At 41.0% G+C, this 13,361-nt stretch overlaps 1 protein-coding gene across 1 annotated transcript in view; it reads right to left on the reverse strand.

Annotated features, from left to right (window-relative positions):
• LOC118399861 (rho guanine nucleotide exchange factor 10-like protein) overlaps positions 1-4,720 on the reverse strand; it is a 175,388-nt gene extending 170,668 nt beyond the window's left edge. The window contains 3 exon segments of the mRNA XM_052474559.1: positions 588-698; positions 3,454-3,748; positions 4,688-4,720. Of these exon segments, the coding sequence (XP_052330519.1) occupies positions 588-698; positions 3,454-3,748; positions 4,688-4,720 (439 nt within the window).
• Positions 4,721-13,361: the final 8,641 nt, after the last annotated feature.

Raw genomic sequence — 13,361 nt, forward strand, 5'->3', positions numbered from 1 at the left:
CATCATCAACCCCAGAATTCCCCAGCGGGGCAGAGGAACGCTCCACAACCCACTTAGAGGATTACTGTACTACATGTAGGCTTTGTGAGAAGCCGTTTAATTAAGCACTAGTCACTCCATTTTGTCCAGCAGAAGTTTCCGTAGATTAAAATCTTCCGCTTTAGCTGGGAGTGTAATTAACAGAGCTTTTTTGGCAGCATGACTGAGTCAGGTAGTCAATATTATACTGATAACAAACAAACACTGCTCTTTATCCAATTAAAACAAGGTTTAACCTGGCTCTCTTTATGCCTGTTTGTCAGAAGCTATTATGAAATCACTTCATGAACTGACAGCACCTTATGAGACCATTGGAGAAGAGTCACTCACAATGTGATGTAATAGAAAGAACACTTCACCTGGAGAGGCTGTGGAGTATTGTCCCTGGGAGGGAGTGTCCTCCTGACCAGCAGGGGGCATTGCATTGAGGTGCTGTTGTGAGTGTGCAGTGGGTGTTAGTGTGTTGTCCAGTGGTGGGTTTGTAGCCTCCTTAAATGACTGGTTTGATTTTTGACTGGCTTTTACAGAGTCTGAGACAGGGTCTTTACAATCCACTGGCTCTTTCTCTTCATCAGCACTGTCGACAAACCCTTGCTCTTCATCTTCCTCCTCCCCTTCCTCCCTCTGTTGTGGCTGAGGCATCACAGAGGACATAAGCTCTGGAACAGAGAACAGAGACAAAGGGAGAGTGAAAATGTTGAAGAAGAAAAAACATAAATAATATTCCTTCACAAAATTAGCTACAATTTAGAAACTGATTTGAATTTTTTTATATACAATGTCAAATGTGTAAATGCACAAACAACAAAGGGTATAATAGTTGTAAGTACTAATAAAGTGTACTAACCAACCTCTGTAATTACTAGTCATTTCCATCTAAAAGGACCCATGAAGTTTTGAGGGAGCGTGAAATAAGCATGTTGACTGCAGGAATGTCCACCAGAGCTTTTGCCAGATAATTTAATCTTAATTTCTCTACCATAAGCCACCTCCAACGTAATTTTAGAGAACTTGGCAGTAGGTCCAACCGGCCTTACAACTGCAGACCACGTGTAGCAACGCCAGCCCAGGACCTCCACATCCAGCTTCTTCACCTGCAGTATCGTCTGAGACCAGCAATCAGTAATCTGATGAAACTGAGATAATAAAGCGCTTTGGTTGTGAAAAATGTATTCTGATTAGCTGAGCCAGCTCCCCAGTGGGTGGGCCTAATTGGAAATGGTATTTCAGAAAAATCGGTAATGGAATTTCTTCAATTGAATTGGCAACAATGGGAAATCATAGTAGTTACAAACCACAGTTGAATTCACAAGTCTGGACAGCACAGTGCATATTTATACATTTGTGTACCTGTTCACGATACATCACCATGACATTTACATCCATAATTATCCATTTGTGTGTTTTACAAATCAGGGACCAATGATGATATTCCATTGCCGCAATTCCGTTACCGGGTGTAAATCTACTTCACTTACTGTAGTTCAAAAACAGTTAATGTGTCATGTGATAAATGACACCCCATTCTTTCTGCAGACATAGCTGAATCTTAATTGGGAGGCGATATATGACATAGTTTTTGAAAAATGTGTACATATAAAAACAGAAACTCTGCTACCAAACTTTTTATGTGTTTTTGGAAAATGTTCAGTGTAAAATGTTAAAAGTAGTCCTTCTGTATAGAGTTGTATGGTTTGTTAAACTATGAAATCAATGGGGGTTTTTGGCACTACATTTTAAGAGAAAAGTGAGTGTCAGCGCAATTACGTTATCGTGGAATTTCCCTGCCATGAAAAGACAGGTTTCAGGACACTTCATGTAAAGTTGAACCTCATTTTCAAATAGTTGATCAAGCATTTTGGTAAGGCCTATTTACTTTGTGATCTTTTTTTATTGACTGATATAGTTGTTTCAACTTTACACAGTCGAAGAAGACTCTGTAATCTGTAGTTTGTGTATGGGTGCTGGGAACTATCAGGATGAAACTGAAAAATGGAGTCATGTTAGAATGGGCTCCGCTTCTTCCTACTACACAAATTGTTTTATTCCAATCTAAATTCCAGAGAAAACAATGGTGTGCAACATTAGGCTCATGCTGTTTACATTTAAATTAATTGTAATAGAAAATAACATTTAGACAACTGCAAAATATTTTTGGGGAAAACAGTCTATTCCCAGATTCACATGCAAAACCACAGGTAACTGCTAAAATAAAGGAAACATCAACATAAAGTGTCTTAACGTTAATACCGACTGGGGTCATTTTGACCCCCGAGGCATGCTTTTGACCATAGCCCAAAGGTGGTTTATTCAATTATTTAAATGTTTCATTACTTGTTTTAAAATCAACTCCCCCCCAACAAATATACAGTAAATACTGGTTTAGTGTTTTTGTTTCAATTTGGACTCAAAAATCAAGATTATCTAATTCCGCATATAGTAATTATGCCTATTATAGTATATAATTTGATAAATATGACTTTTATTTGAATCTCTGGAGACATAATTACAAGTTATCAATACCACCAGAGGGTGGAAGGGACCTGTATTAGAGATTTTGACCAGATACACAGATCATTTCCCAAAATATAGCACCCCATGTACTCGGCTAAGATTGTACAAAAATTCAAAAACAAAAATTACCTGACATATAAGCGTAGTTGCAGTCAAAATAGTGCATAAAAGTATGTCAGTGGTATAAATACTTGCTAGAACTGTAATACAGAAACCAGCTACCCTCTGAATGTACACATATTGGTATGCACACTCTGAAAAATAGTTATCCTACAGGAAACACCAGAATTCCTATATATCCTCCAATATTCTATGTATGTAATTTGTTAATGGTAGTTGGGTTGCTATAACATTTGGTTTGAAGTGATTTTGAGAACTTGGGCATGTTTTTTGAAGCATTCTGCCATAGGCCCTAGCACTTCCATTGTTCAAATCAAAATCAAAATCCACAGGTGTAGACCTTACATTGAAATGCTGACTTACAAGCCCTTAACCAACAATGCAATTTTAAGAAAATACAAAAAAAAGTAGGAGATAAGAAAAACAAATAATTAAAGAGCAGCAGTAAATAGCAATAGCGTGGCTAGGGGGGTAGAAGCTGTTTAGAAGCCTCTTGGACCTAGACTTGGTGCTCTGGGACCGCTTGCCATGCGGTAGCAGAGAGAACAGTCTATGACTAGGGTGGCAAGAGTCTTTGACAACTTTTAGGGCCTTCCCCTGACACCACCTGGTATAGAGGTCCTGGGTGGCACCAGGAAACCAAGATCCCAGCCCCCGAGCGGAATGAAGGCCACCCGGGAGGTTGCAAGGGGTTCCACACCCAGTGCACTCTGGTGTTCGAGCTACAGTCCTCCTCGTTCCACACCGATCGGGCCATGATCGCCTACATAATCTCTCTACTCTCGGGCATTGCCTTGGCGTTGGCAACAGCAGTGTGGGAACAGTAGCCACCCTCCTGCAGCTCCATATTAGCCTTCACTGCTAACGGGTTTTTGACCACCCAGTCGGCGGATGAGAAGCAGCCAGCCAACTGTTCAACATCCGCCAAGGGGCCAGACCAGTGGCTGACTTCGCCACCGAGAGTGGGTGGAATACAGAGGCACTGGTCACCGCTTTCCACCAGGGGTTGTCTAACTCCATCAAGGATGAGCTGGCCTCTCAAGAACTGGGAGAGGACCTTGAGTCCCTGATAACGCTGGTAATCAGGATCAACATCCACCTCCGAGAACAATTAAATTAAATTAACAATTAAATGATTATTTATTGCAAAAAACACAAGGAAGGGGTAACATTAAAGTATTAGAACATAAAGGACAAACAATACAGCATCAAGACACTATCAAACATGTATCAGTCTTTCCGCAACAGAGCCATCCTTATGTGTGAGGGTGCGTGTGCATGATAGTGATATAAAATATATGTCACAGTTTCATTTCTCGTGATCACAATCATGTCCCTCAACCATTTGAGACCCCTCCCACAGTCCCCCCGGAAGAAAAAATATATATACAAGTAATTCCATTCCCCACCCCTAAGAACCCCCCAATGCACCAACAACCAAAATAATGAACTAAAGAGCAAACAACAATGCCATTTTTTTTTATAATACATTTAAAACAAAGGACATCAAGGACAACTGAAATCATAACAGCAATGCCAACTGTATATGTTTGTGTGCATGTCTGGCACTATTACATGTATGTGTGTGTTCTTGTATGTGTTTATTTGAATGAGAGTATGTGTACAAACACCTGCACGGCATCAGCCTCAGGCAAACCGGCATTAGTTGTAAAAACACTGCCACTTTGTGTCATTCAAATATACGTTTATTATGTTTTATTTAGATTTTTTTTCCCCCTTTATCTTTTCACCAACATTCTCTCTCTCACACAGCAACTCCACTCCCACTTATCTCCAACTCCACATACCAACCCTCAGTTTATACCAATATACATGGTCTATTGATTCGGTATCCTCACAACAAAATCTGCAGAGCTTCGGTGATTTTATGCCCCAAATATTCAACATTTTGTTGGTGGCAAGAATTCAGCGCTTTTTTGAAACGATCCCGGTTTCCTGAGCACCCCAAGCCCCCTGAACCCATCATTGAGGAGCCCATGCAGCTGGAACTCACACGTCTGAGCCCACAGGAGCATGACAGGCCCATGCGCAAAAGCTGCTGCCACTACTGTGGAAATGCCAGGGCTCGCCAGGACAAGGGGAGAACCTAACAAGCTGTGCAATTACCCCCCGGCTACCTAGTCTGTCACTACCCGCAGCCTCCACTGGGACAACCGTCAACACCAGATTCAAGTCTTCGTGGACTCTCGGTCCACAGATAATTTCATTGATCAAGACTTCGTCAGAGAATTACAAATCCCCTGCGTGAAATGTCCTATCCCTCTGCAGTTTCAAGCCTTTGGTGGAGTTTCAAGCCCATTGGCTCCAGCCAGGTGGAATATCAGACCAAGCCCATTCTACTGCAGGTTGGGGTGAATCACTCAGAGTCGTAGTTTTCTTTTGATCACGGCTCCCGAAAACCCCCTTATCCTAGGGTACCCCTGGCTAGCACTACATAACCCACTACTCTCCTGGTCCACGGGACCCCTACTAGACTGGGGAAAGAACTGCCAGACTAAATGTCGAAGACCCCCACCTGGAGCCTCGCCACGTCCCCCTGCATCCATTGAAGACCAAGACTTCTCCGCTCTCCCTCCCGAATACTTCAACCTCCGCGAGGCCTTCACCCTCCCTCATCATCATCCTTATGACTGCGCCATAGAACTCCTACCAGGCTCCACCCCTCCCCGGGGCTGTCTTTATTCTCTTTCGATCGCTGAAGCTGCAGTCATGGACAATTACATCCAGGAGTTGCTGAAGTCAGGTTTCATACACCACTCAACATCCCCAGCTGGTACAAGTTTCTTCTTCGTGAGAAAGAAGGATGGAGGTCTGTGTCCCTGCATTGACTACCGAGGGCTGAACAGGATCCCGATTAAGAACCGTTACCCCCTACCCCTGATATCCGCTGTCTTGGAGCTGGCCCAGGGGGCCCAATTCCTCACTAAACTGGACCTCCGCAACACTGACAATCTGGTGAGAATCAGGGAGGGAGATGAATGGAAAACTGCCATTAACACCCCTAGTGGCCACTGAGTATTTAGTCATGCCATTCGAATTATCGAGCTCACCGGCAGTCTTCCAAGCATTGGCCAATGACACTCTTAGGGATATGTTGAATCAGTTCATCTTTGTTTACCTCAACAACATCCTGATCTTTATATCTGTAGCAGAGCACCACTCCTGAGTCCTGAACTTCTGGTGAAGTCTCATAGTACAGCTTGTGCTTTACATTTTGATTATTGCTAACTGTTTCCTCTGCAGGAACTTTCCTGGCCCTGATAGGACTGTTTGCACAGCCCTCTGGCGAATGACAGCAAAGAGTAGAGAGGGGTGGACACGATCATCTGTGTCTGGCGCTGGCCCACATGGAGATCATTGCACAATTCCTTTTCAGTCCAAATCTTCCCCTGAATACAAAGTCTGACTCAAGAATGTCAATTACAGTTTTACAAGCCTCATCAACGCAAGCAGTCTCCTGACAATTCTGAGGAAATCAGGTCAGTTTTAGGGGAGTGAGGTACTATAATGTTGTTGGCATGGTGATGGCTTGGAATTACACAGGGATACTTTTTCTGATCTTAATTTGAAATATATTACACATGACAAGTGGCAAAGTCGGCCAGTTTTGAGACTCACAGACTCTGTCCTTTAGGGGTAATACTAAGCATATCCACACGGTCGGTGCAATTCTAGTCATGTGTGGCCCCAGCCCACCATGGACTCTACCCCGTTCACTGTACCACAACCCAGGTTTCTCCAGCCGGCCCACTTACTGCTCTAATAAACAATGAGCCTTTTGTAGTAGGAAAAACCTCTGTTCACCTTCAGAAAGCATTGTTTCTGTGTTGATAACTGAACTGCTGGGCTAGCTGGGAGTTAGATCACAGGTCAGAGGGTCACGGACATGCTGTGCTGTATGTGATGTGTCAGAGCCTGGCTCTGCTCAGTATAATGGTGTATCTGTGGGATAAAATCAATGATAACCACTGTCCTCTTGAGGTTCAATACTTTAGCTGTCTACCGCGATGTATTATGGAAAAATCACCAGGGTTTTTCCAAAGGAAGGAAAGCAGGACTGGTAAAATAATCTTTCATAATAAGTTCTGCTTTGGTATTGCCATGTCTTACAGCTAATATGTTACAGAAAAACGTATGAGCTCATGCCACTTTTTGCATAAAAAACGTACTTGCCATTGCCAGCAGAACATACACTGAGTGTACAAAACATTAGGAACACCTTTCTAAAATTAAGTGGTACCCTATCCCCCTCAGAACAGCCTCAATTCATCGGGGCATGGACTCTACAAAGTGTTGAAAGCGTTCCACAGGGATGCTGGCCCATGTTGAAGCCAATGCTTCCCACAGTTATGTGAAGTTGGCTAAATGATTCCAATAACCAACTCAATATCAAGCATTGATTATTTGAATCAGCTGTATAGTGTAGAGGTCGACCGATTAATCAGAATGGACGATTAATTAGGGCCAATTTCAAGTTTTCATAACAATCGGTAATCAGTATTTTTGGACACCGATTTGGCTGATTTAAAAATAAAAAAATGTTAACACCTTTATTTAACTAGGCAAGTCAGTTAAGAACACATTCTTATTTTCAATGATGACCTAGGAACGGTGGGCTAACTGCCTTGTTCAGGGGGAGAACGACAGATTTTTACCTTGTTGCTAGCTAGCATTAAACTTATCTAATAAAAAACAATCAATCAATCATAATCACTAGTTAACTACACATGGTTGATGATATTACTAGTTTATCTAGCGTGTCCTGCGTTGCATATAATAGATGCGGTGTGCATTTGCGAAAAAGGACTGTCGTTGCTCCAACGTGTACCTAACCATAAACATCAATGCCTTTCTTAAAATCAATACACAAGTATATATTTTTAAACCTGCATATTTAGTTAATATTGCCTGCTAACATAAATGTATTTTAACTAGGTAAATTGTGTCACTTGTCTTGCAACAGAGTCAGAGTATATGCAGCAGTTTGGGCCGCCTGGCTCGTTGAACTGTGTGAAGACTATTTCTTCCTAACAAAGACAGCCAACTTCACCAAACGGGGGATTATTTAACAAAAGCGCATTAGCGAAAAAAGCACAATCGTTGCACGACTGTACCTAACCATAAACATCAATGCCTTTCTTAAAATCAATACACAGAAGTATATATTTTTAAACCTGCATATTTAGCTAAAAGAAATCCAGGTTAGCAGGCAATATTAACCAGGTGAAATTGTGTCACTTCACGTTCATTGCACGCAGAGTCAGGATATATACAACAGTTTGGGCCGACTTGCTAGTTGCAAACTAATTTGCCAGAATTTTAAGTAATTATGACATAGCATTGAAGGTTGTGCAATGGAACAGGAATATTTACACTTATGGATGCCACCCATTAGATAAAATACGGAACGGTTCCGTATTTCACTGAAAGAATAAACGTTTTGTTTTCGAAACTATAGTTTCCGGATTCGACCATATTAATGACCAAAGGCTCGTATTTCTGTGTGTTATTATTTTATAATTAAGTCTATGATTTGATATTTGATAGAGCAGTCTGACTGAGCGGTGGTAGGCAGCAGCAGGCTCGTAAGCATTCATTCAAACAGCACTTTCGTGCGTTTGCCAGCAGCTCTTCGCAATGCTTCAAGCATTGAGCTGTTTATGACTTCAAGCCTATCAACTCCCGAGATTAGGCTGGTGTAACCGATGTGAAATGGCTAGCTAGTTAGCGGGGTGCGCGCTAATAGCGTTTGACTCAGTGATGTCACTCGCTCTGAGACTTGGAGTAGTTGTTCCGCAAGGGCCCCGGCTTTTGTGAAGCGATGGGTACACAACTCAAACACCTTAGGAAGGAAAGAAATTCCACAAAACTTTTAAGAAGGCACACCTGTTAATTGAAATGCATTCCAGGTGACTACCTCATGAAGCTGGTTGACAGAATGCCAAGAGTGTAAAAATGTCATCAAGGCAATGGGTGGCTATTTTAAGAATATCAAATATAACATATGTTTTGATTTGTTTAACACTTTTTTTGGTTACTACATGATTCCATTTTATTTCATAGTTTTGATGCCTTCACTATTATTCTACAATGTAGAAAATAGTAGAAAGAAAGAAAAACCCTTGAATGAGTAGGTGTTCTAAAACATTTGACCATTAGTCTATATATATGGCAAGGTAAGCAAGCCCGGATAAGATTAACAAATTTGCAACGAGGGAAAGACAGGAGAACTATCTATACAAAACTTGAAATTGTATTTCCGGGCACTAGCATTTCGTCCCATCCTAAATTGGTTTCACATAATTATTCTGCCCCCTGGCCAAGTACAGAGAGAAATATGGTGTCTCCTATTTTCCTGGAAGAGATTGTCTTCAATGATATATTCCTTAAACAATATAAACTATGCTTTTGTCCTGTTATTGCTCACACAATTTCTATTTGGCACAGAATATAAGAACAATGAAACTGGGAATTAGAATGGCATGCCCATACTACAATATTTCACAATAATGCCTTTACCAGGTAACTCCTTTTTTTCTATTAGGTCAGCTATGCTGGCCTATGGAGTCCCTTGGGAAACCCATCTACCCAACCATACAATGATGGGATTTATAAATAAATTATTTTGGCTCTCAAAAGGACTGATCTCTATAATATAAAAACAACCTTTGGAAAGCTTCTATTCTAAACTAGCCATTGAAAATGTATGTTCCACAGATCTAAGTGAATCTGAACAACCCTTTTACTGGAACAGAATTAGAAAAAATGTGATCTTGGCATCCCGTAATCCGAACCATCAATTTATGCATTTTAAGTTTGTTCACAGACCGTATTTAAAGTTTTAAAATGAAATTGTCCCCAACTCTCAACTGTTCACTGTGTCCCCTAAATCAGGTAGGCACATTCCTTCATATGATGTGGGAGTGCCCTGTCGTTAAATGCTTCTGGGACAAAGTTATACAATTCATTTCGAAAGTACATGAAGGTAAATATTCAATGCGTTTGCATCTACTATGTTACTGTCATGGAATTGATCGCTTCTCCCAGCTATAAGCACTGGACTCTTGGATGAAGTCAGGTCTCTGCTCTGAAAAAGTGTTGGATATATTTAACATTTCAATCTGTTTTGGGAGTGACCACAGTTCCTACACAAGGGACGGCCTGCACCTGAACAGGAGAGGAGCTTGGATGCTGAGTGCTAACATTGAAAGACTACTAAAGTGATGGGTTATCAGTCCTTGCCCGGAGCAGGTAACCCTTGTGGAGTCTTCTATTAATCCACGTCCTCATTCGAGCCATAGACCAAATGGCACAGTTCTAAGAAATCTTTTTTTCTATACCATTTCAGGCCAACCGCATGGCTATTTCATATAAGGGTTATCTACTGATCATTAGCATGTTTGTGTTAGATACTCTGTCTGATATGTCATCCCGCAGTTGTGGATTTGGGCTGATTCATGTAAATGTCAGAAGTTTGATTTAGAAAATGGATCATATCGTAATTCTGTCCTCTCAAACACGGACAATTAGATCATTACTGAGACTTGGTTAAAAAAAAGTCTGTGCCAGACTCCGATGTGTCTCTGAATGGATATAATATGGATATAATGTTTATAGATTTGACAGAGCTGGCAGGGGTGGGGGTGTTTCCATATTCATAAAGAACAACTTGAATGTTGCTGTGTGTATTACCATCTCTGTCCCAAAGCAATTTGAATGCCTGGTCTTAAATGTGGGCCTTTGTAATAATGCCAAACTAATGTTATTGGGAGTTTATCGCCTTTCCTCTGCCTCCTTATGTGCTCTCAGCAAATTGTCTGACCTGCTGTCTAACTATGCTAAATCCAAATGATTCATAGTGGGTGATCTTAATCTGCATTTGTTGATGCCAGTGTCTGATGGGCTAAAATATATTTAAATTGAACTCTGTTGCACATAAACATGCGTCGTACAAAAGGCTAAGGATAATCGAATCCTTGATTGACGCATTAATTGACTGAGAAATTACAGGAAAGAAATGTAGCTTGTGCTAAGGCTAGACTGAATGGTTGTACGTCTGATTGTCCTTCAGACACTTGAGAAACAGATGGTTAGAAAAGCAACATCAACATATTTCTTGAATTGTGTATCAGAGTGGTGGTAATCCAGCTAACTTCTGGAAAGTAGTCAAATCTTTGAAACGAAACTCCACCCCCTCCACCCCCTCGTTGCCCCAACAGGCTTTGTTTGACAGCCTCTGGTCCCATTTTAGACCAAATGAAAATGTGTACTGCTTTTAATAACCATTTTGCTTCAGCTGGCCACCTGTTTGAAAGAATAGTCTCTGAAACAGGGAGTCTTTTAGTCACCTCAGAACAGATTGTGGAGAATGATGCTCTAACAGACTCACATACTTTATTTTAATTTCAACGATTTGATGTCTACGATGTATTAAAACAAATGAAATGTTATTGGCCACATACACATAGTTAGCAGATGCTATTGCGGGTGTAGTGAAATGTGTTATGTTCCTAGCTCCAACACTGTAGTAATATCTAACAATACAAAACAATACATGCAAATCTAAAAAGTTAAAGAATGGAATTAAGAAATATATAAATATTAGGACGTGCAATGTCAGAGTCTGGAATATTCTGTAAATATACAGTATGTACAGTATGTATATGATGGTATGTATAGACCTTATAGACAGTATATGGATAGAATATGTAGTATATTAAGTGCCTTGCTAAAGATCGATGTAAAAAAATCCACAGGGGCTGAGTCACTTGACCCATTCTTACTACAGCTCTCTGCCACAGTCATTGTTTAACCTTTAACCTGTATATTTTACTTGACAATTGCTACTGGTTTTATCCCTAAGATTTGGAAAGCATCACATGTACTCCCCTTACATAAAGGTGGAGATCCTTCTGACTTAGATAATTTACCGCCCCATCTCCAAGTTATCTTCCCTAACCAGGGTACAAGAATCCCTGACCAACTCCCAGCTAAGAACTTGTTTAACTTCTCACTCCATTCTCAGTCTGGTTTTAGATCTGGACATAGCACTGTTTCAGCCACTCTGCTTATGTTTGATGATGTGTTAAATTACAAAAACAAAAAATAACATTGTGCTGCCCTATTTATAGACCTTTCCAAGTCATTCGACACCGTTGACCATTCTCTAACCATTAAAAACCTTGAGGCGTTACTACAGACCTGGGTTTGATCCCAGGCTGTGTTGTAGCGGGCTGCGACCCGGGAGACCCATGAGACAGCACACAATTGGCCCAGCGTCGTCTGGGTTAGGGGAGAGTTTGGCCAGCTGGGATGTCCTTGTCCCATCGAGCTCTGGTGACTCCTTGAGACAGGCCGGGCGCATGGATGCTGACTTTGGTCGCCAGCTGTACTGTGTTTCCTCCAACACATTGGTGTGGCTGGCTTCCGGGTTAAGTGATCAAGAAGCAGTGCGGCTTGGCAGGGTTGTGTTTCGGAGGATGCATGGCTCTCGACCTTCGCCTCTCCCGAGTCCGTAAGGGAGTTGCAGCTATAAGACAAGACTGTAACAACCAATTGGATATCACAAAATTGGGGAGAAAAATGGGTAAAAAAAAAAGTACAAAAGAAAACTAACAACTAAAAAGTTCTAAAATGGGCCTGGACAATAAGTATTGCAAATGGTTTAAGAGCTACAGTATCTGACAGACAGGACACAATGTGTGCTTTCTGATGGTGTCAAGTCTAGTTTTCTCAATATTTTGAAAGTTGTACCGCAGAGGTCGGTATTGGGACCTGTTCTCTTTACTATTTACAGTATGTAAATAATATTGGTTTATTTATTCAATCCTGTAATATTCATCTGTATGCAGACGATATGGTTATGTATGTCATTGCACAGACTGTTGACCAAGCTATGATTTAGTTGCATTACAGAAAGCCCTTGTTGATTTAAAAATGGTTCTAAATATATATTGTTCTCTAATTGTTAGAGGAATTAAATTCCTATATGTTTATTAACTAATTCAATTAATACACTCAGCCCATTTCTAAAGATTTGTAAGATACTTATTTGCATAAAATGGGCAGAGACCAGTCTCAAAATCAAGTAATAGCGTTTATACACACTATATTCAGTACTAGGATTAAAATAAAATTCATACATCTATACAGTAACATAATAGTATTCTGATTAGTCCAGCCTGATTGAAATGTATACATAATTGAGTCATTATTGATAAAAATCCCATAACCCTAATTCACTGAAAAATGTCTCAGATGGGCTATATATTCACTCATTGGGTGGCTCTCTCAACGAGCGGGATCCCGCTTATAAATACCTGGGCGTTTGGATTGATAAAGATCTGACGTTTAAAAAACATACTGATGAGCTAGATAAAAAGCTACGATTCAATATGGACATCTTCATTAGAAATAGATCTTGCCTCTCTGTGAACAGCAGGAAGCAGATTGTGCAGTCAACTTTCCTGCCGGGGAGTTGGACGGACATGTTGGGCTGGGGAGAATGTGGGCTCCCGAGTGACACAGCAGTCTATGGAGAGTGCATCTCATTGCAAGAGGCATCACTACAGTACCTGGTTTGAATACAGGCTGCATCACCTCCAGCCATGATTGGGAGTCCCATAGGGTGGCGCACAATTGGCCTAGCGTCGTCCGGGTTTGGCCAG

This window comes from Oncorhynchus keta, chromosome 21 (genome assembly GCF_023373465.1).
Source record: "Oncorhynchus keta strain PuntledgeMale-10-30-2019 chromosome 21, Oket_V2, whole genome shotgun sequence".
In the NCBI taxonomy this organism is placed as follows: Eukaryota; Metazoa; Chordata; class Actinopteri; order Salmoniformes; family Salmonidae; genus Oncorhynchus; species Oncorhynchus keta.